General features: G+C 35.3%; 1 protein-coding gene across 1 annotated transcript in view; it reads left to right on the top strand.

Annotated features, from left to right (window-relative positions):
- CEP128 (centrosomal protein 128) overlaps positions 1–26,522 on the top strand; it is a 449,972-nt gene that overhangs the window by 28,332 nt on the left and 395,118 nt on the right. The window contains exons 3-7 of the mRNA XM_064375102.1: positions 6,129–6,290; positions 8,312–8,398; positions 17,045–17,171; positions 18,201–18,319; positions 22,870–22,961. Coding sequence (XP_064231172.1) covers positions 6,144–6,290; positions 8,312–8,398; positions 17,045–17,171; positions 18,201–18,319; positions 22,870–22,961 — 572 coding nt within the window. The 5' untranslated portion in view covers positions 6,129–6,143. The remainder of the gene's footprint in view (positions 1–6,128; positions 6,291–8,311; positions 8,399–17,044; positions 17,172–18,200; positions 18,320–22,869; positions 22,962–26,522) is intronic.

The following is a 26,522-nucleotide window of genomic DNA, read 5'->3' as shown; positions in this document are numbered from 1 at the left end:
AAACATCTTCTTTGAGGACAGTTACTTTGGACAGGGATAGCTGAGGCACTTGGAGGCCAAAGAAGCAATCACCTACTTAACATGCACTAGTCAGTCTTTGTGAAATATCACCCCTGTTGCTGGGTGCTTATCTTTCATGGAGCAGCTTGCAAATCCTAATTGTTTTAAACTGGCTCAGAGAAGAAGAGATTTGAGAATCAATAAATTACAGCTCTCATACATACAAATGTGCATCATTATAATGAAGACAATCTGATGGCTCTTTAGGTCAAATAACAAAAGAGGTGGACTGGAGTTTGTAAAGGCTCATGGCTCTTTAGGTCAAATAACAAAAGAGGTGGACTGGAGTTTGTAAAGGCTCATTGCCAATCCTCTTATTACAAGGGTTGAATGCAGTTTTACTCTCTCCAGTTGCAGTATTCAAGTTTGCATATGGGCATTTGTTTCAGATGGAAAGATCCTCAGTAGGAGTGAATGATGAGGATTTGTTGTTTGCTCTGGTGTCTGTATTTCTTCTTTATAAGGTTCATTAAGACAGAAGCAACAATATTTATGCCTTTAAATACTGATTTGTTGGGAGCAGCTAAATAAGCTATTCTAAGAATGGTAATATCAGACCTAGAGCTTTCTCTAAGATTCCAGAGACTTTCTTCCAAGGTCACCCATCTTAGTCTTCTCTAGAGATTTGGAAAAAGCTCGTGTCTGAAAAGCAGACAGCACAAATATTGTTGCTTTCTTGTTAATAAGAAATTTTGTTGCAACAGCAGATGTAGTAAGCTGCAGAAGAGTGTTTACTGCTTTTTCTACAACTGAAGGAAATAACTTTCTCATCTTTAATTAGAATTTAGGTATTCATGTTTCTTTAAATTGTTATTAAAGAGTTTAGTCATTCTTCAAATTTAGCAGTTCTTCCTTTTCTTTCCTCAGTGTGTCATGCTGAAATTTCTTATGATAATGATTATAAATTTCTTATCTAATTGAACTTTAAAAAAATTTTTTTAAAATAATGAAGATTTTCCTTGAGTATACATAAATTTTTTTTCTACTAGTCTTAATAATTCTTGTTTGTGCTTCAAATTATAATAGTGATTAAATATAACTTGTGAACCATTTTTAATTTGTTTTCCAAAGTAAAATTTGATTGCATAAGTGATGTTGGTATACCTTAATATATTTTTATATCATCCTCCAATTTTTACATTCATTCTAATATTTAGAATGTTTCTTTAAGTGAGTAATCTTTGAATTTAATAACTGTCCTTCAGTAAAACTACAAAAAGAAAATAATATACAATTAAAAGAAATTCTTTAAACTCATGGTAAATGTTTCCTTTGGTCAGCAAATGCTCTTCAGTACGAAATAGTAGAAATTGGCACTGTGATCCCATTTCTTCAGCTCATCAGTTGGTGAGAACTAGTGGCATAGCCTTACCTAGATAGATGCCAGGGGACTGGGAAATAAGGTCAAGAAGTTGCCAGGGAGGAAAAGGACACAGTTACCAAGAAAATGAAAGTTCTGAATATAGAGCTTTTATTTAATCAAAATTTTCAGGTCAACTGCTTGTTAATCTGCTGTTAGCCTATTAACCTGCTATCTCTGAAGAGGTCTTTGTATTTGTTTTTGTTTCTTTTAAGTATACATTGTAGTTTTCTCTCTGATTATACATTAATGCAAATCATTGCAGAAAATTCATGAAATGTAGGAATGTTTTTGAAAACACAAATCAGCTATAAACTCTGGATAGTAAATATATTTTTGTTCTGTTTTTCCCCGCTCCCTCTTTATCTCTACCCTTCCCCACACCTCTAAATTTATACATTGGTTGTCTTCACTCATTTTCTGTTGCTTATAATACCTGAAACTGGGTAATTTATAAAGAAAAGGACTTTATTTCTTTCAGTTATGGAGGCTGAGAAGTCCAGTGTTGAGGGGCTGCATCTGGTGAGAACCTACTTACTGGTGGGGACTCTCTGCACAGTCCTGAGGCAGCACAGGGTTTCATCTGGTGAGGGGGCCAAGCATACGTATTTGGTCTCTCTTCTTATAAAATCACCAGTGCCCACTAATCCATTACTCCATGAATAGATTAATTCATTCATAAGGGAGGAGCCTTCCTGACCCAATCACCTTTTAAAGGTCCCACCTCTCAATACTGCCTCACTGGGGATTAAATTTCAACATGAATTTTGGAGACGACATTCAAACCTTAGAACTGGTAATTTATATACACATCCAGATAACATATCACATTTATTATGAAATTGGAATTCATACTTTCAACCCAAGCTTTGTCATGAAGTGTTCTTCAGAAACAGGTTTTTTAATGTCCGCATTCGTTGTATAGATGTACCATAGTTTAACCATTCTTGTATTTTGAAATTTGAGTTGTTTTTATTTTCCCTCTATTACAGTAAATATTCTTGTATATAAATTTCTGTGTGTATTCTAGATGACTTTATTAGGATAAATTTTTGGAAGTGTAATTACTAGGGCAAAGGTATAAACTCTTCTTGATACTTATTACCTGCTGACATCCAGACAGGTTGTTCAAATTTACATGTTCCCGTTAGGAAAGTGTAGGAGTGCTCCTTTCCCTACAACCTAGCTAACCATAGACATTATCATTTAAAAGAAAACAATGATGTAGTCTAAAAAAGCATCTCATTGTTTAAATTATATTTCTTAGATTATTGGGTTGAATGTTTTTTCATGGCCTTGAATATTTGTTTTCTTATGTGGCCACTCTCAATATGTTTTTATTAATATACAATGAACTAATAGATCAACTGAGGAAAATATTTTCAGAGACCTGGTCAGTTTTCATTAATGCCAGTGATATTACTATTTGCCATTCTTTTATAAAATTAATTTTTAATTATAGTATAAAATACATTGTTAATGACAAAAGGAGAGTGTATAAATGACACTTGCTGCTTTGTACTTTTCTTTTTGAGTCAGTTATATTAAGGGGCTCTCAGGATTTTCCTCGCCCTCCGTGCATTCTACTGTAGGTTCTGATTATGTGGTGTGAGCCTCTTGCCAACTTCAGTGGCTACTACATTCTTTTTTTTTTTTTTTAATACTTTAAGTTCTGGGGTACATGTGCAGAAAGTGCAGGTTTGTTACATAGGTATACATGTGCCATGGTAGTTTGCTGCACCCATCAACCTGTCACCTACATTAGGTATGTCTCCTAATGCTCTCCCTCCCCTAGCCCCCCACCCCACTACAGGCCCCAGTATGTAATGTTCCCCTCCCTATGTCCATGTGTTCTCATTGTTCAACTCTCACTTACGAGTGAGAACATGTGGTGTTTGGTTTTCTCTTCATGTGATTGGTGAGAATGATGGTTTCCAGTTTCATCCATGTCCCTGCAAAGGACATGAATGCATCCTTTTTTATGGCTGCATAGTATTCCATGGTGTATATGTGCCACATTTTCTTCATCCAGTCTATCATGGATGGGCATTTGGGTTGGTTCCAAGTCTTCGCTATTATGAACAGTGAGCCGCCACTCCATTCTTACCTATTTCTCCCTCCATCAATCCTGTGTCTGCGGTGTAGTGGTGTTGACTGATGATAGACTGATGACTCTAGGTAAGGATGGACTTCTGCCACCATAGCTGCCTTTTGTGTTGTGGCATAAGGGGTTAGTTAGGTGCTTTGTCAGTTAGCTATGGGAGTCCTGTTGGACCTTGTGTTGTCAAGTAATAGTGGAAGACAATACCAGATTTTTATCAACAACGAAAATAATCTAACTTCTATTTTTTATTATAATGAGATTTTAAAATTTTACTTAGTTTAACATTTATGAAACTTATGTATTTAAAGTCCTTAGATAGTAGCTGTATGTTTCATATGCTCAAAAAAAGTCATGTGGATTTCTCAGATATCTCACCTTAACTCTTGCTATCTCTGGAGGAGTTCCATCAGATGCAGGAGTCTGAACATCTTTTATTGCTTAAAGTAACTGAAATTTATAGCTGAAGACTTTGTGTGTGTGTACTAGTGAAATTCATGCTAGAAAGTATGAATCTGTCTTATTAAAAGTATGTAATCCTAGTGGGGATAAGTGAGCGATCATTCTTTCTTCTTGTATTATATGACAATTGGAGATAATATAGTTTATGTTGTTCTTAATTTTATTGAATACCAATTAGATTTTCTGCTTTAAATTCACATACCCCCATATCTTTACTTGTTAATATTTATCAATTCAGTGCAGTGTGTGTTCTATAAAAAAAAGACTTTGAGGTACCCATGCCTGTGGGAAAAGTATAAAAATATAGGCGGGAGAGTTATACATGAAATCATGCTAGTGATTATCCCTGGGAAAATGGGGCAGGAGTAGTACTGGCTGAGGAGGGAGTAGTTGGAAGGTACTAACACTTTATTTACAGTGTTCTAAATATTTTACTAAAAACTCTCATATGTACATATGTCAGAATGATAATATTTATTAGTTCTTGGTGGTAGATACATGCATGTTTACTTTATTAGTCTGTACTATTTTATAGCTTAAATATTTTCCCCCAAATTCAGTTATAACTAGTTTTAGTCATGTTGAAACTCAAGTTGTCTATGTATCAGAAGTGTCTGACATGCCCTTTACATCTGGTGAAGTTGTCTGCAAATAACTGATTATTATTAAAATTTTGATACTCAGAAATATCAGGTTCTCAAAGATAGTTTTTGGTTCTTTGTTCTCATTAACAACTATTATAGTAAGCACATTGTCTTTTTCAATATTAACTTTTTATTCTGCCTGATGATTTTTAACTTCAGTCTAGTTTCCAGAAGACAGGTGCAGAAGGAAGTAAAGGGCCCTGGGCAGTGGAGAAGCATGGGTATTCGACAGGATGTTTTCTAACCCTGTCTTAGCTAGTGTGAAGAAGTTAGTTATTTCATTGATTCTTTTTTTTTTGATACAGCAGTAACAGACTGTATTTCCTTAAAAAAAAAAAAAACCCTAAGCTTATGGCAAGAGTTCTTGCTTGTTTATTTGTTTAGTTATATTTCATGTAATATTTTAAAAACACAGTTGCTTTCATTAAATGCCCCAGGACATGTACACATTTGGCAAATTCTCTTTATTTTCTCCTTAAATACATGGTCAATGTACTTCCGGATGCATTCAAAATAAAGGTCCTGGAAGTCTAAGATATTCTGTCATTCAAGAAATGTTTTATCACACTATATTTAATCACCCAGCAAAATGGCCATATAGATTTTAGGAAGATTCTAGCAATTAATGTTAAAATAAAGTTAACACACCATTAAGTAGAAAATGAAATTATTGGGTTACTGAATATACTTTCACTTTTTATCAGTTGAGTTCCTCTGATCCTTCTTTGTTATGAACTTACTTAGTCTCTTCAACTTCTGTTAAAAGGTTTCCTGAAACTTTTGAGATTCTCTTACATGAAATAATTTTTTAATGCATTAAATAGAAAATTGAGGTAAGGATGAGAGAAAAGTATATTTAGAGAGTTATCTACTGATGCATATACTTGGGATCTCTGGTTTTCTATTTTGGTGGAGATGTTAAAGATGGCATCTTCTCGCGTGTCTCTTATTGTAGAATTTGTACCGTATTATAGCATTGGTTTAATTCTACTGTATTTTAAATCAAGGTACATGAGAGTTGTCAATGTACACTGAATGAGATTGTCTTATCATAGGTCATGCTGTGTGTTTGTACCTGTGTTCTTATAGTAGAATGGACATTAGACGAATATTACGATACCTACAGGTCCTAATTTTAGAGAATATCTGTTTTTCTCATCTACCTTACAGTGTTGTTGGTAGGATTAAGTGAGGTACTAAATGTGAAAATGCTTTCAAAATTTGGAAGCATTGCATGAATCTAAGGGATTGTTATTGTTGGAGTTGTAAACATGACCAAAATTATATCTGAGGAATTGCTCCCTTAAAGCAGAGAAAATGAAGGAGGGAGAATTACATGGGGAAATGACTTCTTGTATTTTGAAGCTATGTGTGTAGAAATTACAGTTTGCAAAATTACTAATGTATTAAACACAGAAAAGAGAACAAAAGTAAACATATTAGTCTTTTATTTTCATGCTTTTTACTGTTTCATTAACCTTGACCTATATTTATTTTGAAGGATTTGTGTACATCAATGGCAGAATCATCGAGCGAATCCGATCACTTCCGCTATCGTGACCGATTGAGTGCATGGGCTGCCAGATCAACTCACAGGGGAACTCGAAGTCTTCCTACAGTAGAAGTTACCAAGAAGGTCAACACTATAACAAGTACTTTACAGGTTAGTTTAACAATGGTTGCATTTAATAGAATTTAAATAGTTTGAGCTGCTTGATAGTTTTAGTCAGTTGATTAGTTTTCTTGCTGCTGTAACAAATTACTGCAAAGCTAATGTCTTAAAACAACACAAATTTTTTATCTTAAAGTTTTGCACATCAGAAGTCAACACTGGTCTCATTGGGTCTCAGAGTGTTGGTAGGGATGTGTTCCTCTCTGGAAGCTCTGAGGGAAACGTCTATTGCCTTGCCTTCTCTGGTTTCTAGAGAGGGCTCACATTTCTTGTCTTGTGGCTGCCTTCCCTCATCTTCAAAGCCAGCAGGGAAGGGTCAAGCCCTTCTCACATTCTATGATTCTATTTCTCCTGCCTCCCTTTTCCTCTTTTAAGGATGCTTATGATTTCATTGGATCCACTCAATCATCCAGGAGAAACTCTCCATCTAAAAGTCTTCAATGTAATCACATTTGCAAAATCCCTTTTGCCATGTTTGGTATACAAATACAGGTTGAAGGGGTTAGGACTTGGGTATCTTTGAAGGCCATTATTCTGCCTATGACAGTCAGTAAAGATATTTGAAATATATGATAGGTGGTGGAGAGTGTTTTAGGATAAAGCAGCATTTCCAAATAAAATATTCTGAGAGTGAAACCAGTAGAAATGATGGTAGTTTAGTTTCTTGTGGGCATGTGCCTTTAGAGAAATTGCTGATGTTTTGCTGAGGTAGATTATTTGTGGATGAAAATAAAGAGATGCCATTTTGATTTAGAGGCTTATTTTTGCCAGTATTTGGAGGTTTCAGTTGAGGCAGTTTGCTTCCTTTTCTTAGAAAGGGCTTTAGAAAAGAGGTGGGGAAGGTTAGCATAGCTATGCGGGAAAAAAGAAAACTTAGAATTTATTTCCTGCTCGTTAATCCCTTACCTTTGCCTTAGCCTGGATAAGCATAGATTTTGGCTTTTAATTGCTTTGGATTAGTATGCCTAGATAAGAAGAGGATAATTTCTTGTGGCGAGGCCATGCCTCGATTTGAAAATCAGAAGACCTATCCTTCTTACATTTATTTAAAGTAACGTGATGGGCTGGGCATGGTGGCTCATGCCTGTAATTTTAGCACTTTGGGAGATGGGAGGATCACTTGAGCCAGGAGTTTGAGACCAGCCTAGGCAACATACTTAGACTCTGTCTATACATGAGTTAGAAAAAAAAACACAGCTGGGCATAGTCGTGTGTGCCTGTGGTCTCAGCTAATCGAGAAGTTGAGGCAGTAGAATTGCTTGAGCCCAGGAAGCTGAAGCTGCAGTGAGCCATGATCATGCCACTTCACTCCAGCCTGGGTGACAGAGCAAGTCCCTTTTTCATCAGTAAGTAAGTAATGTAAGTGAAAAGTAAGTAAGTAAAGTAAAATAGCAGTGGAATTTTCGAGTATGAATTCTTGTATTTTCCCAACAATGAGACACATTAGTAAGTATATATTTTCTAAGGAAATACCTTGATTAACCTCTCAGGTAAAATCTAGCATATTTAGATGAGAACCATTTCTATTGTGATTAAAATTTGTTGTTTAATGGCTTAAGATTAAAGGATACTTTTTTCCTTCTCATCAAGTTCTGAGGTAAAAGAATAATTGAAATAACATTGATCTTAATGATTTTGTCTCTTGCTCACAGTCTACTAGATTTGCTCTTTCAGGATTCCTTTTCTGTAAAGAGGCTGTGAATTAGTTGAGGGGCACAAATTAAAAATTATGATTCTGAGAATTTATGGTTTTGTTGCTGACTTATTAGGGAAACTTGAATGAGGATGTACATTATGTGCTTCAGATTTTGCACAAGTAAATTGCAGTTGAATTTGAGTTTCTCTCAGTGGTGTGAAGATTTAATATGTATGAAGTACATTGATATTCAACTTAGCCATGATATAGGTTGTACATTTTATAAACTGTTGACTTAGTTGATTGACATGCTACTAAGATTGATTGGGAAAAACAGTATTTGGAGTAATGAATTCAGTCCATTTTCTTTCTCAAGGATACCAGTCGGAACCTGCGACAAGTGGACCAGATGCTTGGACGATACCGAGAATACAGTAATGGACAGGCGGGTGCTATAGAACATGTGAGAAGATTTACATATGTTTGCATTTTCTCCTACCCACCTTTTTGAGAATGAGGTGTTTTGGGGAACGGGGGAGTGAGATAGAGGAAATAACCATTATGAAGTGCTTTAGATGTTAAACCACTTTATTATTTTATAGTTTAAATTTAGGTTAGCCTGTCTCTACTAAAAATACAAAAATTAGCCGGGCATTTGGCACGTGCCTGTAGTCCCAGCTACTTGGGAGGCTGAGGTGGAAGAATTGCTTTAACCCGGGAGGCGGAGGTTGCAGTGAGCCGAGACTGCGCCACTGTGCTCCAGCCTGGCGACAGAGCAAGACTTGGTCTAAAAAAAAAAAAAAAAAAAAAAAAAAAAATTTAGATTAGTTTGTCAGATGGATTGCTAAATAGCTTATATAAATTAGAGTCTTTGAATTTGAAGGCTTTACATCAGAGAGAGAATTCAAGACATGGATTTAATGGAGACTTGGTAAACTTGGGCCATGGAGATACCGCTCATGCAGAGTTTAGAATTTTAAGGATGGTTTATTTTAAAGTAATGTGTTCATTGTTAAAACAAAAACCAAAAAATTCCTCTCTCAAAACCCCTTTTTACTTTTTTAAAATTTCAATTGCTTTAGTGGTGCAAGTGGTTTTTTGGTTTCACGGATGAACTGTATAGTGGTGTATCTTTCGGGTACATTGTACCCAATAGATAGTTTTTCATCCTTTATCCCACTGTCAGCATCCTCCCTTCTGAGTCTCCAGTGTCCATTATACCACTCTGTATACCTTTGTGTACACATAGCCTAGTTTTCATTTATAAGTGAGAACAAGTGGTATTTGGTTTTTCATTCCTTATTTACTTCGCTTAGGATAATGGCCTCCAATTCTATCTAACCTCCCTTTGAGCACCACTCAAAAGAGGTAAAAATTTTGAGAGCTTCTTGTTTCCAAACACTTTCTATGTATTTACAAGCATATGTGTGATTTGCTTTAAAATTGAATCATATTAAATATGATATTATACAACTTTTTAAAATTTAGTAACATATATCACTTTCCATGTAACTTTGTATAGCACTACTTTATTGTTTTGGACAGTTATACAGTATTCCATAGTGTGGATGTATCTAGTTTTTCCTTTTTATTATAAACATTATAGCAATGACCATTATTGTACATATACATGCACACACACACACACACACAGACACACACACATATATATATATTTGTAATCCTGTAGGATTACTGGAGGTAGAATTGCAGGGTTAAAGGATATATGCACTTAAACATTTGCTGGATATTTCAAAATTGCCCTTTCAAGGATGTTCTAGTTTATACTTACTTTACACAGGGATATAAGAAAGAAATGTACTCCAGAGTTCAGGAATAAAATTAATAATGTATTTTTAATTGATGTGTTGCTAATTCTATCTTCTACTTTTCCTTCCTTTGGAATTGCTTGCTCCTATCCTGTAAACTCTTGGAAAACCAATTAAATTTATTCCTTCGTGTTTCCAACGATAGATATACATACCATGTGATTTTAGTCTTCATCTCATTACATATATACCCATCATTGGAAACACGAAAGAATAATGACTGTTTTATACATATCTGTGTTGTATTGAATTGTCACATAACTCCCAAGTTGTAATTGATGACTCGCTATTTTCTTTTTACAAAGTAAAAGTATAGTCATCATTAATCACTTGCAGTTGCAAGCTAATTGGACACAGGGAAACATATCTTCTCTCATAAGAGTTTCTACTATTTTTATTTGGAAAATGAGTTTGGATATCCTTGTACTTACAGGATTTTTATGATTTATGATGTACTTGACTGATGAAAGTCTACAGACTTTGTATATTTAAGTAGCTCATGAAATGTTTCAGAATCATTACCTTGTTAGTGATGGAAATTGAGTCTTTGCTTTTTAATTTATTAGTGAAAAATTGAAAACATTGTTAACCATTAGCAGAGAATAGTCCTGCTTTTTACAGTTGAATATTAGATCCTTACTTATGGTAGCAATTTTGTTTTGAATTTGGCAATTGGGAAATTAAATTATATATACCCAATGTTACGTATGACATATTCCACAGCAGTAAATATTGTAATGTTAAGAAAGCAGTTTTCAATAAGGGACCCATTGGCATCAAGTCTCTGTGGTAGGCCTAGAGTGCAATAATGCTGAACTTTCTGAGGGAGTGTTTTTTATTTTTTATTTTTTTGAGATGGAGTCTCTCTCTGGCACCAGGCTAAAGTGAAGTGGTGTGATCTCACTCACTGCAACCTCCGCCTCCTGGGTTCGAACAATTCTCCTGCCTCAGCCTCCTGAGAAGCTGGGACTACAGGCACACGCCACCATGCCCAGCTGATTTTTGTATTTTTAGTAGAGACGGGTTTCACCATGTTGGCCAGGATGGTCTCCATCTCCTGACTTCATTATCTGCCTGTCTCAGCCTCCCAGCATGTTGGGATTACAAGCATGAGCCACCGGGCCCGGCCCGGAAGTGGTTTATTCATGGGAAGTGAATAAACTCAACAGATATTTCCATCTGAGTTGTAAATAGATTCTTAGGGAATGACACACTCTTTTAAATAGCTTCTCCAGGTTAAAACATTCTCTTTCATCATTCTATTTATTTTTTGCTTTTGTCGTCATTGCCTTTAATCATAATGATAAAAACTATCATTTACTGAACAAACAAGTCTGCCTAATGCTGTTCTAATTATTTTATGTAGATTATCTTATTTCATCCACAAAATGAAACATCTAATAAAGATATCTGATTGGGTGTGAAAGATGCAGACAGGAGTGGGGGCAGAAGTGAAAGGAGTACATCTGAGGAAAGCAAATGAAGCTTTTCTTCGGTCCTTCTGAATCATGATATTTCTACTTTAAAAATTTTTATTTATTATTTTGAGACAGAGTCTCACTCTGTTACCCAGGCTGGCTGGAGTGCAGTGGTGCAATCACAGCTCACTGTAGCCTTCAACTTCTGGGCTTAAGCAATTCTCCCATCTCAGCTTCCTGAGTAGCTTGGACTACAGTTGTATACCACCACAGCTGGCTGTTTTTTATTTTTTACTTTGTTAGTAAGGATGGGATCTCACCATGTTGGGCAGACTTGTCTTGAACTCCTGGGCTTAAGTGATCCTTCTGCCTTGGCCTCCCAAAGTGTTGGGATTACAGCTGTGAGCTATCACACAGGGCCTGAATTATAATGTTTGTAATGATCACTTCTGTTATTTGGAGTTCTCATTGTTGCCCAGATGATCTCCTTTCATAGATTTAGGTGCAGTGTAGTCAATCCTTTAGAGTTTTATATGCCTTCTTTTTCAGTTCATTAACCTTGAGTTACATTTTGTTTCTAATCAGAGTTTTTCCAAATAGAGATACCAAAAAGCTTTCAGAGAGCTCTGTGAGAATTTTAAAATTTAGTATTTAATTTTCATGGTAAACTAAAAGCTTCTATAGTTATTTTTCATTTATTTATTAGTTTCCAAAATAATTGGTTTCCTACATCTTCTTGTGGTGACCAATGACTTACCCCTTGAGTATCATTGTTAACTTACAATTATATGTACATTTAAAGTGTTTTAGTCCATTGCAGTTAATATTTTTATTTATGGTCAAATTGTTTTATCTTTGGCTAGAGGGAGCCTACTACATGCTTAAGTCTAAAAAAGCATGTTTTTATGATTTGGATAAACTACCTGCTTTAGTTTGTTCTCACATTGCTATAAAGAACTACCTTCGACTGCGTAATTTACAAAGATAAGAGGTTTAATTGGCTCACGGTTCTGCAGGCTGTACAGGAAGCATGATGTTGGCATCTGCTCAGCTTCTAGGGAGAACTAAGGAAAAGTACAATCGTGGTAGAAGGCAAAGGGGAAGCACACGCGTCACATGGCTGGAGTAGAAGCATGGGAAGGAGTGGGCAGGTGCTACACACTTTTAAACAACCAGATCTTATCAGGAAACGTACAATCATGCCGGAAGGCAAAGGGGAAGCACACATGTCACATGGCCGGAGTAGGAGCATGGGAAGATGTGGGCAGGTGCTACACACTTTTAAACAACCAGATCTCATGATAACTCACTCACTATATAGTACCAAGCGGGAATGGTGTTAAACCATTCATAAGAACTTTGCCACTATGATCCAATCACCTACCAGCCTCCACCTCCAACACTGGGGATTACAATTGAACATGAGATTTAGGTGAGGACACAGATTCCAGCCATAGCCATTCAATTCCAGTGCCCGAATTTAATTTGCATTTATACTGATACACAGTAGTTTTCATTGTTTCCATTTAATATCAAAGAACAGAGGTAAAAGAATAGACCTAATCTTTAAATCATCCATTTATATCAATTGAAGTATTGATGTATATTTTATCATTTTCTATGATGTCCATTTTACAGTATTTCAGATAGGGGAAAGTTGGGGAAAATAGAGGGAATCATCATTTGGTATCTGGTGAGGTAGTCCTACTAGACTCAAAATAATTTATAGCATTGTAGTTAGTACCATAGTCTTGGGTGAGATTGATTAGTTTTAGCAAAATAACATCATCCATCATAGAAAATTAATGTTAGATTGAATTTTATTAATATTATTTTGGTTTTATTTAATTTTGTTTGGTTTGGCTTTACACCTAGTTAGGAGTTATAATCTGAGAGTTTAAAGCAATTTTTATGACTTTGTACTTTATCTCTTTGTTTATGTGTTTTAAGAGTTATCAAATTGGCTCTATACATCATTAAATTTTGTGCAGTGCCTGTCATATTGTGTTGTGACTACTTCAAGTATAGATTTTAATTTTATTACATTTTTAGTTTTATGTTTTAGGTGCAAGACTTGTTTTTTCCATGATGCTTGGAAGAGTAATTTAAAATAATCTTTATTTCAATCATCTCCCTTTATGTAATGTAATTTTATTTTTTGGACCTTATAAATGAGCCTGTTCATCTTCAATGGCTTCAGATATATCTTTTTAGAGTTTTGCAATGGAGTTGCCAAATAGTTTTTGTAATTTTTGTTTTTTTTTTAAATAATTAGTTTTTGAACATCTTTCATTCTTCTTAAATTTTGGGGGATATGTTTCATTTCTCATGTTCTTTAATATTCTTCTGTATGTTCCATGGTAACCTTTTTTCTTTTGGTGGCTGGGAGTGTGTGTGTGTCTGTGTGTGTGAAAATTCATTTCATTTTATTTCTCAGCTTTTAGTTACAGCTTAGGATTTGTTAGCAAATAAGCCTGCATAAAAAGAATGGTGGCAAAATCTGCTTTTGGCATTGGTAGATAAGATTATTTTGGATCCACTCTTCTACTGATAACAACTAGAAACTTGAAAAAAAAGTAAAACATAATATTATGAATTCATCAAAGAACTACTAAGATAGTGAGGAATTTTGTAGTCAGAATCTATTAAAAAAGCATAAGTCCAGAAGGGCAAGTCTTATCTTTGGGACTTTTTTCCTCCTTCAAGGTGATAACTGATTCCTAAAGAGATGGTTTAAAAGCAGAGAGGCGGCCGGGCGCGGTGGCTCACGCCTATAATCCCAGCACTTTGGGAGGCCGAGACGGGTGGATCACGAGGTCAAGAGATCGAGACCATCCTGGTCAATATGGTGAAACCCCGTCTCTACTGAAAATACAAAAATTAGCTGGGCATGGTGGCGTGCGCCTGTAGTCCCAGCTACTAGGGAGGCTGAGGCAGGAGAATTGCTTGAACCCAGGAGACGGAGGTTGCGGTGAGCCAAGATTGCGCCATTGCACTCCAGCCTGGGTAACAAGAGTGAAACTCCGTCTCAAAAAAAAAAAAGCAGAGAGGCTAGGATCAGAGTTATCAATCAACTCAAGAGGCTAGGAAGACCAAACCTGGAGTTCAGGCACCCTTTGGCTTTAATGGAGACCCCCAAAGGGTGATAGTATAGGCCAAGTGGTGAACTGGAAATGAGAAGTGATAAACTGGAAATAGACCAGCCTTGATGGTGACAGATGCCCATCCTTGAACCACTTCAATTCCTAACTAGATTAAGGTGATTTGAGATTGCTGGTGACCCTAACCTGACTTTCTATTAGAAGCAGAACCAGATTTTTCTGAAGAAGGATGTCATCCTCTAGAATTTCAAATTATCTCTACAGCTTTTCGTATAAAATGTCTATCACATGATAAAGAATATACAGGCGTAAGAAAAGATAAAAGGTGTCTGAAAACCAAGGGAAGAAGCAGACAAGAGAAACATATGGGACTATAAAGTAAGCGTGAATAACATGTTCAAGAAATTAAAAGAAAAGTTTAAGAGTTTTGGAAAATAATTGAAAACTAACAGGAACCAAATGAAAATTTCAGAAACTGAAAAATAAGATAAATAACCCACTGACCTTTAATGGATACAGTGAACAATAGCTTGTATATAGTTGAAAGAGGATTCATGAATTGAAAGACAAACCAGCATAAGACATACAAAAAGAATAGAAGAATGAAAGATTGAAAAAATATAGAGAAGAGAAAAGACATACAGCATTTGGTAAAAAGAGGTAACTTAAATGCAGCTGCATTTCCAGAAGGAGAGTGGAGGAGAATGGGGCAAAAACAATGTTTGAGAAGATGATGCCTGAGAATTTACAACACATGAAATTTATTAAGCTATGGATTTTGTGATCTCTATGGGTCAAAAATGGGATAAATACAAATAAAACTCTACATAGTGATACATAATAAAACCACTGACAAAGGTAAAGAGAAAATCTTAAAAATAGCCAGAGCTAAAAATGCAGATTACCTTCAAAAAGTAGCAGTAGTAAGAAATGATAGCTGACTTTGCTTTCAAAAGGTACTGAAATTGAGTTTAGCTTGAAAGATGGAAATAATAAACACAGCAAAAGTTAAGAGAGCTGATTTTACGTTTTTATTCTGACACTAATTTGTATAATCTAAAGTCACTTTATATTTCTAGTCTGTTTCTCATGTTACAGTTTCAATTTGAGCTTTTTAGCTTTAACAGTGTTTAACTTTGTTCCGATAATTTTGTCATAGATTACTGATATACTACTTTGTGGTCACTACATAAGACCTCTGGTCTACTTATATGTTATTTTACTTATTTATAAATTACTCTCAAGGTGTACCTTGGTTTTCCTGGGCCTCATAGTATGTTCTGTGGATTGATGCTTAGTCTTTTTTTTTTTTCCAAGACAGTCTCGCTCTGTCACCAAGACTGGGTTTCACCATGTTGGCCAGGCTGGTCTTGAACTCCTGACCTTGTGATCCTGCCACCTCGGCCTCCCAAAGTGCTGAGATTATAGGCATGATCCACTGTGCCGGGCCAGTGCCGAATCTTACAGCTGGCTGGCAAATACTCAAGGCAGGATGGTATTGCACATACCCCAGTTTAGGGAAGGAGGAGACAGAAGGATGTGGAAATCCTTGTCTTTTTTTCTTTCAGAAGTGAGAGGGACAAAAGAAGTAGATTCCTGAAATTCTAACAGTACTTCTTTTAAAACAGAGTGTTTGAATTTTGATTCTCCAGAACAGCTAAATCCAGACAGCCAACTGAAAAAGGGTTTGCTTTGTTTGTGACTCATATTCTGTTCCATCTGTGCTTTTCTTTCAGTTGAGGCTCCTTTCTATCTGCTCATTTCCCCAAGTAAAGCAACTTGTTCTCTCCATAAATGGTGTTCTTTTAACGCTGGCCGAATTTAGGAAACCTTGTCTTCTCAATTGATTGTTTTGTTTTGATATTCTATTTAAAGAGTTATAGATGACTTGTTCCATGGATCCATGCATTATGTTTAAAATTATTGCTTTCTATCCATCCTTGAATCTAGACCTGAAGTTTTCCAGCAATTCAGGGTGTATGGAGTCTTCAGCTTTACTTTTTTTTTCTCTTGGGTCTTAGTCGAATCCTCTTGTTAGGTCTGTAGTTTTGTATAGCTCTGGACATTATTCTCAGTGTTTAGCATGTTTTTTTATTAAACGTAGCTCTTTAGGTCTAAAAATACGTTTCTATATATCCTCTGTTGGCTGACTCCTTAATAATCTGAATAAAGCATTTGGACAACTGTAATTCTTAGTGTGTACTGGCAGTCTGATATGTGACCCAATCGTTTTCTGGGATTTGAAGTTTCTGAATGACTGAAAGAGGTGTTCTGATAATAGAGTCGAGCAGTGTACATTGTTTTAGTAGTGGCTGTCACTGTGACAGCTGTTTGGTTTTCTATTTGTTGTAGACCTGGAGTTTCTGAAGGAATGTTTAGAAGGGAGGAAAGCTTTCTCTCTTCTTTGAGTTGTGTTGACTTTGTTATGTTTCTTCCCATGAGTGGTGCACCAATTAGACATTTCAATTTGGTTTTGTAAGCCCTTATATAGTAGACATCTCTTCCACATCTGGCAATAAAAAATGGGATAGGTAGTGACAGATGCCTTTTAAAACCAGATTTTAGCATTGGTTCTTAAAATATTGATATTTACTATTTTTATTTTTTAAACATAGCTTAGTTTAAAATTTTCTCTGATACAAATTTTTTTTTGGGGGGGAACCCAGATATTTCAGAAATAGCTTTGAAAATCTGTGATATGTTTGTATTTGGAAGTTGTTTAAGAAGAATAATGCTTCTTTCATTATATTCTTTAAATTAGTTAAAAGAAAGCTTGGAACAATCAATCGACCAACTGCGGAGTCAACGTTTATTGAGAAACTCAGGAGGGAGAAGCATTTCTGTTACAAGTTTGAGTGCAAGTGACCTTGATGGTGGCACTGGGCCAGGTAAACACTTCAGATGTTCTGAAAAACATTTTTCATTTAAAAAATATTTTTGAAGTCCATATTGAGTACATTTAATTTTTTGGAGAAATACATCCCACATGTAACTTCATGCAGATTGGATGATAGAACATGTAGTTGTCAAGGATTTTGTAATACATAATTTGAAATATATTAAAGGATCTTTGTTGTCATATTGTTTTTTTTTTTCTCTCAGACTCTGTAGACCACATTACAGCTTTACCTGACAAAAACTTGGATTTAATTGTCTGCTACCAAAGAATCAAAACAAATACATAACTAAGATTCGCTATGTGATACACTTTTTAGGTTAGGTGTCTTGTCTTAGCACAATAGTTTTTCGCATGTCTTATGAAATATCCTGTGATACTTGTTAAGACCAGGTGAATTTTAGTATTGGCATGCAGCTAGATATGCATGGCTAGCTTAAAGGTTATAACAGTTTGTCTTAATTAATCTTATACTTTTCTATAGCACAGAGATTCATGTTTGAATCGAAAAGCCTGACATGAAGGGAGGTGATTTAGATAATTGAACATTGGTACCTTACATTGTTAATATTACCATTGATTATAACAATGATTAAAAGTTGAGCACTATTCTTTTTCATGTAGTTGGTTTTTATTTTTATATGCTCTTCAAATTGTAGACTAAGTAGTTTGAAAAATTGTGTTTTTTAGTATTAAGTTATATTAAGGAGTCATAAAAGTTTTTATTTAGCAATTTATTTTTATATGAGAAAATATGTTGCTTCTTTGGAAACTATAGCAAATTGAAACTTTTGAGTGTTCTATTTCCAGGTTATTTCTGTTGTTCGTTTAATCTGCTTTAAGAATAAGATTAACGCTAATTTGGTGGAACTTTGTGGCCACAGCAAGATACTTGGGAAATAGTCTGGGTTAGGGACATGTGTATATGTATGTTCATGTCTGCCATGTTTGTACTGAAAATTTTAGATTATCTCTTCTCATGCAATGTTTTAATCCCTTCCCTTTTCTTTCACTTGCAAAGAGAGCCATCGTTTTCCACCTACCTCACCTCTCAAGGACTATGGAGATCCACAGGGTATTAAACGAATGAGAGCCAGAGCTGGTGTCCGGTTTGTTCAAGAGACTGATGAAATGGCTCAGGTACTTTGTACCATTTTGTAATTTGTGTGCAGTATTTCCTTATGTTTCTATTATATATAAATGACTAACACTTGAACTTTAAGGCTATATTTTAACCAAGAATTTGATCATTAGTAATTTTATACTGATATCTTATTTTTTTAACCACGTAAACTGCCTTTACTTTTTATTATTTTTTTCTTATTGAAAAATCATAGTTGTATACATTTATGGGATATAATATGATGTTTTAATATATGTATACAATGTGGCATGATTAAATCAAGTTAATTAACATCAATCACCTTCTTTGTCATTTTTTTATGGTGAGACATTTGAAATTTATTCTCTCAGTTTTTTGAAATATATAATATGTTATTATTGACCCTGGTGTGCAATAAATCTCAAAACCTATTCCTCCTGTCTTTCTGAAACTCTGGACTGTTTGATCAACAGCTCCCCTTTCTCTCTCTCTTCACCCCCTCTACCCACCACCCTCTGGTAACCATTATTCTACCCTATATTTCTGTCAGGTCAACTTTATTAGAATTAATACACAAGTAGGATCATATGATATTTGTCTTTCTGTGCCTAACCTTTTTTACTTAACATAATATCTTCAGATTCATCCATGTTTTTGCAAATGACACGATTTCTCCCTTTTTAAAAGCTGAATAGTATTGCATTATGTATATATACTACATTTTCTTTATTCATCCACTGATACACACTTAGCTTGTTTGCAGATCTTGGCTATTGTGAATAATGCTGCAATAAACACTAGAGTGCAGATATCTCTGTGACATATTGATTTCAGTAGCTTTGGGTATATATGCAGAAATGGGATTAATGGGTCATATGGTAGTCCTGTTTTTAGTTTTTAAAGACCCTCCATACAGTTTTCCATAATGACTGTACTAATTTACATTCCCACCAACAGGGTGCAAGGGGTCCCTGTCCTCCACATCTTCTCCAACACTTATCTTTCATCTTTTTGATAAAAGCCATTCTAACATGTGTGAGGTGATATCTCATTGTGGTTTTAATTTGGATTTTCGTAAAGTTTACTGATGCTGAATTTTTTTTTTAAAAATGTACCTACTGACCATGTGTATGTCTTCTTTTGAGAAATGTCTGTTCAGGTTCTTTGCCCGTTTTTAATGGGGTGGTTTTTTTTTTTTTTTTTTTTTTTTTTTTTTTGCTATTGAGTTGTTGGAATTCCTTACATATTTTGGATATTAGCACCTCGTTAGATATATGGTTTGCAGATATTTCTCCCATCTTGTGGATTGTCTCTTCTCTTTGTTAATTGTTTCCTTTGCTATGCAGAAGCTTTATAGTTTGATGTCATCCCATTTGCCTATTCTTGCTTTTATTGCTTGTGCTTTTGGTGTCATATCCAGGAAATCATTGCCTAAACTGAAGTCATGGAGATTTTCTCTTATGTTTTTTTCTAGTGGTTTTACATTTTCAAGTCTTATATTTAAGTGTTTCATCCTTTTTGAGTTGATTTTTATGTGTGTTGTAAGATAGGGGCCTAATTTCACTCTTCTGGATGTATATGCAGTTTTGCCAACACAGTTTATTGGAGAGACTGTGCTTTCCCCATTGTGTGTTCTTGGCACCTTCATAAAAAAATCAGTTGACTGTGAATGTTTTGGTTTATTTCTGGGTTTTCTCCTCTGTTCATAGGTTGATGCGTCTGTTTTTATGCCATACCATGCTGTTTTGATTACAGTCGCTTTATAATGTTTTGAAATTAGGGAGTGTGCTGCCTCCAGCTTTGTTCTTTTAGCTCAGGATTGTTTTGGCTATTTGGGATCTTTTGTCATTCTATGTGAATATAAGATTGTTAATATAGGATTTTTTAAGTAAACTAGATTATTTTCAATGTACAAATCATCTTCCCTTCATTTTGAGTTTTGTTATGGAGGAGTACATCTTGCAGAACATTTAAAATGGAGCTTAATTGGACGTGTTTTGTTTCCTTTCCTGTTTAGCTCATTTTTCTGTAAGCCATGCTAAGTCAGCTACTTTCTATTTTACTAAGTTTGGTTTAGTATGAACAAGTTAATCTTTGTGTGGTTATTTTGTGTGGTTACTGATTTTTCCTACCATTAGTGTTTTTCTGATTGTTGAATCATTGATAGAGCCATTTTCTATTAAGTAACAAATTCCATACTTTATGTATTCACTAAAAATTTCTGAAATGTTAGTTGTGTGGAGATATTTTTCTGCTTCCTTAGAGTTCTCTGCAGAGCTGTAATTTTTCCTTTTGTTGTCTTAAGTAGCTAAATTACACAGAAAAGGGCTACGGAGAATTCTGCACTTTGATCCCTTTGTTTTGGTAGTTTTAGGATAAGGTCCTCAAAGTGTATTTTAAGATACTCATCTGTAACCATCATTTGTTACCGCATAAAGAGACAACAAAATCAAATGCAGTAGAAAACAACTTGTGGAAACTTTTCTTTGACTCTGTGATTTTTTTGATAGTTGCACCTTGCTAAAGATGGACTATATGATAAAGCACAGAACAGAGAACAGTATCTTAAGAGTATTCATTTACTCTTTCCTTATGTTTATTTAATGTCTCTGTCATTGGGATAATGCTTATGCTTGGAAACAGTGATGAGCAGAAACCTTGTCTTTTAATAAGTTTATAATCTAGAGGAGGAGCTAACTATTAATCAAATAAATACATAAATACAACCTTAATGATGAACTAAGATGCGTGCTATAGTGGAAGGATTCATAGGGCTACAGAAGTTTTTGGTAGAGGACAAGCCCCAGTCAAGGAGGGCTTCCTGAAGAAAGGCTAACTGAGCTGACATCTGAAAGTTGAGTAAGAATGACGAGTAAGAGTCATTCCAGGTAGAACATTCCAGGTAGAACAAGCTTGGCAGGAGGGTAGATAGCCCGTATGAGCAATTTAAAGAAGGCCCACAAGGCTAAAGAAGTATGAAGGGCTGACATCATGTAGAGCCATGTAAGAGGGATGACAAAATTATTTTGAAAAGATCACTCTGGCTGTAGTGTTGAAAATGGAGTCAATGTGGGTGAGCCAATTAGAAGGATATTGCTGTGTTCTGGGTATGAATTGATGGTCACCTGGATTAGGATAGATTGAGTTGGAGAGAAGGAGGTAGAATTAAAAGCTATTTAGTTGAGAAAATGGAAAGGTCTTATAAATTAGATAGCCATGCAGGGAAGGCAGGGATGAACGAAAAGCAGGTGTCAAATGCATCCCAGGATTCTGGTTTGCTAAATTGGAAAATTGTGGCAAAACTGAAGTTTTTCATTCACTATACTACTTCACTTCTTTCTTTTTATGGTTCTTCCTCATTAAGTTCATTCTCAAGATTACTCTTAGCTCCACTTGACTTTGCACTTTCTTGAAGCCCCCGTAAAGAATTTGGGGTTTGTTTACACATCTGGCTCTCATATCAGATTGTGAGCCACTTCTCAGTAGCTGGCACTGATAAATTGCTTAATGAACATTTGTTGAAATGAATCAATTTGTTGTTTTTCCAAGTCTGTTTAACATATTTTTATTACAAATGATAGCATTTGTATTCTGCGTATGTATTTACAGTTAAAAGTACAATAATGAGAATGAACACCATATAACCCCCACCCAGGCCACTAAATAAAGCACTACTATACCCCCAACCCTCTTTTATATTCCTTCTTTTCCCAAGGGGTATTCACTATCCTAACTTTATACTTATCCTGACATTGTTTCTGCTTTTTTTAAAAAATATTATTTTTACTACCTACATCTTGTTTAGTGTTGCTTGCCTTTAAACTTTACATAAATGGGATACTACTGTAGTCTTTTGTAACTTGCTTATTTTATTTGAAGTTATGTTTTTGACATTCAACTTTACTAAGTGTAGGTATCTTTGACTGTTTCATTTTCACTATTATATGATACTGCAGTGGGGGAATTTATTTACCTTGGTGTACATTTGGTTTGTTTCTCGTGTTCTTGTTATGAATAATGCTGCACCATATTTTCTTGTACGTGGTTTCAAGTGTACATGGGCAAGAGTTTCTCTACAGCAGGGGTTGGCAAACGGAGGCATTGTAGGCTGACAGAATAAAGTTTTATTGTAATTCAGCCATGCTTATTTGTATACAGTTACTTTTGCACTGCAGTGGCAGAATTAACTGTGACAGAGAACATACACCTTGGAAACCTGGAACAGTCACTGTTGGTCCCTTTACAGAAAAAGTTGGCAGATCCCTTTTCTCTTTTTCTCTCTCTCTCTCTTTTTTTTCTTTTTCTTTTACTCTGACTAAGGAGGAAGCAGACCCCTTCCAGAGGTAGAATTCTGGGAGAGTAGAGTTGTACTGCAGAACATATGATGGTAAATGTTATATATGCTTTTAAAAATTTGTTTTTGTTGGAAAATTTTTTTCTTTCAGAATAGGCATTTTGTTTTTTCATAATAATATTATAGAGTCTGGTTATTAATGCAAAGAACAAGAACTTATTCTTACCTTTGGCGAATCTTCATGGAAGAATTCAACAGAATTCTAAATGGATATCTGTGTTTTGCCTTTGCTAGCTTCATGCTTTTCATCAGTCTCTTCGAGACCTCAGCAGTGAACAAATTCGCCTTGGAGATGATTTCAACAGGGAGCTTTCCAGAAGGAGCCGGTAAAAGCAGATTATGGTTTTTATGAGAGGGATAAATTATGAGGAGAATAAGGTAGCTTCTGTAATTGATATATTTATATAGTTTTTTTTTAAAAGTTTTTTTTTATACAGTATCTTAAAATTTATTAACAGAGCAGTTTACAACCCTTTGAATTTAGAATATATCATGACTCAGTGTTAGACAAATTAATTTCCTATTTCTAAAAACACTAACTTAATACAATGGAATGCTGACATTATGGAGGGATACATTGTGAGGCCTTCGCAAACAGGTAGATTTGCAAATACACTGGAGAGAGAGAGACAAAGACTGACTCGCTAGCTGACTGACTTTTGGCACTGCACACAAAAAAAAGTGTAACATGGAGTTTGTCAATGGACAAAGGCCATTGTAGAATCCAGTACTTTAGCTTTTAGTTGAAATCTTTGAGGGTCAATGGTGAATATTTTTGCAATTTTGTCAATTCTGGATAGTCCCCAACAGCTGTTATTTAATTTAAAACTTATTTACTATCTTTTCATTTTTGTCATCACCAGTGGCTGGTGACTTTCTTTTGGAGGCTATGTTTTGCTAAAAAACAAAGACTTTTATGCCTTTTTAAGAATCGCAGTCCATATACAGCAAAGATTAGGGAGCAATAAAGCTGAATTGAAATATGTATGCCATGTTTGCTTGCTCATTCCAGCTATCTAAATCATACCATGCACCAGTTCTGTGTTGCTGCAACAAAAATCGTCAAAACTCTAAATGTTAAATCTGTGGATATCAAGTATAGGCTGTAATAAGAATGAAAGATGTCATCATTTTTACTAGTGCTGTTAGCTAATATTATTGAGCCCTTATTTCATGATTTAACTTTAATTCTAGCAACTATCGTTTGAGGTAATCATTATTTTTTTCTCCATTTTATGGATGAGGAAATGGGCACAGAGAGATGAAATAACTCAGCTTGCTAGAAATCAAACAGAAGGGTTATAGTGGACTCAGAATTAGAATCTAGGTAGTAAGGCCCCGAAGTCTCTGCTCTTTATCATTTACAGTATATGGTGGTTCAGAATCATTTTCACGTGTGGCTGATGTGAATAAAGCATTTAAATTCCTGGATTGTGAGATATATTATTGAGCTGTATTGCTAATCTTTTAAACTGGTGAGACTTAGTTAATTTAATATTTAGGTTTTCTTTTTACAAGTTGATAAAATTAACAAAATGACATTAATACTTTATTGCACGAATGGTTTTATTACATAACCTCTACCCATTTCAAGGAAGGGTATAAATTAAGCACTGGGAACATCAGTTACAGTGCTTGTACAGTATTTTGTAAGAAGATACAGGGGAAGTTGCAGGGATGATTTAGTTATTAGTTTAAATGGCCATTTGAATGAACAATATTGGACTGGGCTCTTAGTATCTGGTAATAGTCTTTGTGATCTATAGGCTAGTGCCATCTGGAAATCGTCTTTGTGACCTAGAGGCACGTGTGAGGCAGAAAACTTTTTTTAACTGAAAATAGGAGTTGGGTTTCTTGGGAAATGAGGTGGCTTACCTTTGTGAATGTGTAAAATTTCTGGATCCAGTTCTGCTTTCCTTGTACCATAAATTCTTACTTCATGTTTATAAAAATAATGGACAGGAAGTTAAAAATTTAACTTTCTATTTGATGTTGAAAGACTGGTATTCTAATTAATTCTCACTAATTTTTCATTTTTGACGTTTGTTACAAAATGTACATTGAATAATAAAAGTACATTTGGAAGCAAGCTTTTGGAAAGGATTAAGTAAAGTTTAATTCAGTAATCACCTACTTTGGATGCCATATGAAGAATTGATTGGGCTAGTCACAGTGGCTCAGGCCCATAATCCCAGCACTTTGTGAGGCTAAGGCGGGTGGATCATTTGAACTCAGGAGTTTGAGACCAGCCTGGGCAACATGGTGAAACTCCGTCTCTAACAAAAATACCTAAAAATCAGCTGGGTGTGGTGGCACATGCTTGTGGTCCCAGCTACTTGGGAGGCTGAGGTGGGAGGATTGCTTGAGCTGAGGAGGTTGAAGCTGCAGTGAGCCGAGATGCGCCACTGCACTCCTGCCTGGGTGTCAGAGCGAAACCTGTCACGAAGGAAAAAAAACTGATTTGAGGAGGGCAAGGGAGAAGTCTGTTGCACTAGCATTTAAGAGTTGATGATGGCCTGACCCAGGATTATGGCAAGAGAGAGATGGACAGGGGTGTGTTTCAAGATAGGGTTTTTGGAAATCAAAGAGACAGAATTTGATAATAGATTGGATATGGTGGGTGAGGGAGAATCAACTAAGGATGATCCTTAAGATTTTCAATTTGAGTAACTAGGTAGATGGTAATTCCACTTCCTGAGATATTGAAGACTGGTTTGGGTAGGTGAGGTGCAGAGAGTTTGGCCTTGGATGTGGTATGTCTGAAATGCCTGTGAGACATTCACATGGAAAGTAAAATATTCAGCTAGATATTTTCTGTGGAGCTCAAAGGAAAAGTCTCTGTTAAAGGTAAATTTTAACAGTGGTCAGCGTGTAGAAGTGTCATTTGGAGCTATGGGAATGGATAATACCAAGAGAGAAACTGTAGGGAGGATATCAAGGACAGGACTGAGTTCCAAGGAGTTATAATATATAGGACTCTTACGATAGACGGAGGAGCTGGGCTGAAATGGAATAGCTAGTGCGATGGGGGTAATTCCAGAGAGCATAGAACCACAAAAGCCAAGAAAGGGAAGTAAGAATAAAGACATTTTCAGAGGTTTAAAATCTTCAAAAATTTACCATTTTAAGGTAACTTTTTTTTTTTAGGAAATTACCTAAGGATATGTAAGTAAGATAAAATTGTAACCAAGAAATAGAAACACAAAGATTTTAAGATATAGTAACCTTAACCTGAAGATTCAGGAAAAGTAACCCTGGAATGACAATCGTGGAACAGGCCCAGGAAGTATTCACCGTAAATTAGAGCAGGAAAGTCAGTGTCCTTTGAGAAGAAGGTTGTCAAAAAGAATGAAATAGATGGTTTGTTGACCACTCAGTAAGAAGTGGGAGGAAAATATCAATGATGTGATAAGTAAGGCACATATAAAGCCAAAAGATAATGAGAAAGCGTGGAAAAAACAAAAGCACAAGGAAGTTATGATCCAAGAGTGAAGCTGACTAAAATGTGAGCATGATAGAATGTGAGTACAAAACATCAATTCTATCAATTTCATAGAATGGAATAATTTATAAAATTCATAAGGTATATAAATATGTTACCTAAAATTCTACAGGTAACCAGTAGAACTAAAAGTAATAATAAGATAATCTGAAATTAGAGAATGAGCTAAATATTTCAAAACAGAGTCAATCGAAAATGTCTCATGTTGAACATGATGAAGGTAACCAGCAAAATAATTAATAATAGAAATAGTTGTGCGTGGTTCCTGGAGGGAAGGGTAGCCAGAAGTAAGACAGTGCAAGATAGAAAGGCTTTTTCTTTTCTTTGTAACTCTTTCTGTACTATTTTTGTTTATCATGTATGTTATTAATTTGATGAGAAACAA

The sequence above is a fragment of the Aotus nancymaae genome, unplaced genomic scaffold (assembly GCF_030222135.1).
Source record: "Aotus nancymaae isolate 86718 unplaced genomic scaffold, 86718_ANA_hifiasm-v0.15.2.pri h1tg000011l, whole genome shotgun sequence".
In the NCBI taxonomy this organism is placed as follows: domain Eukaryota; kingdom Metazoa; phylum Chordata; class Mammalia; order Primates; family Aotidae; genus Aotus; species Aotus nancymaae.
This window is presented reverse-complemented; position numbering and strand designations above follow the sequence as displayed.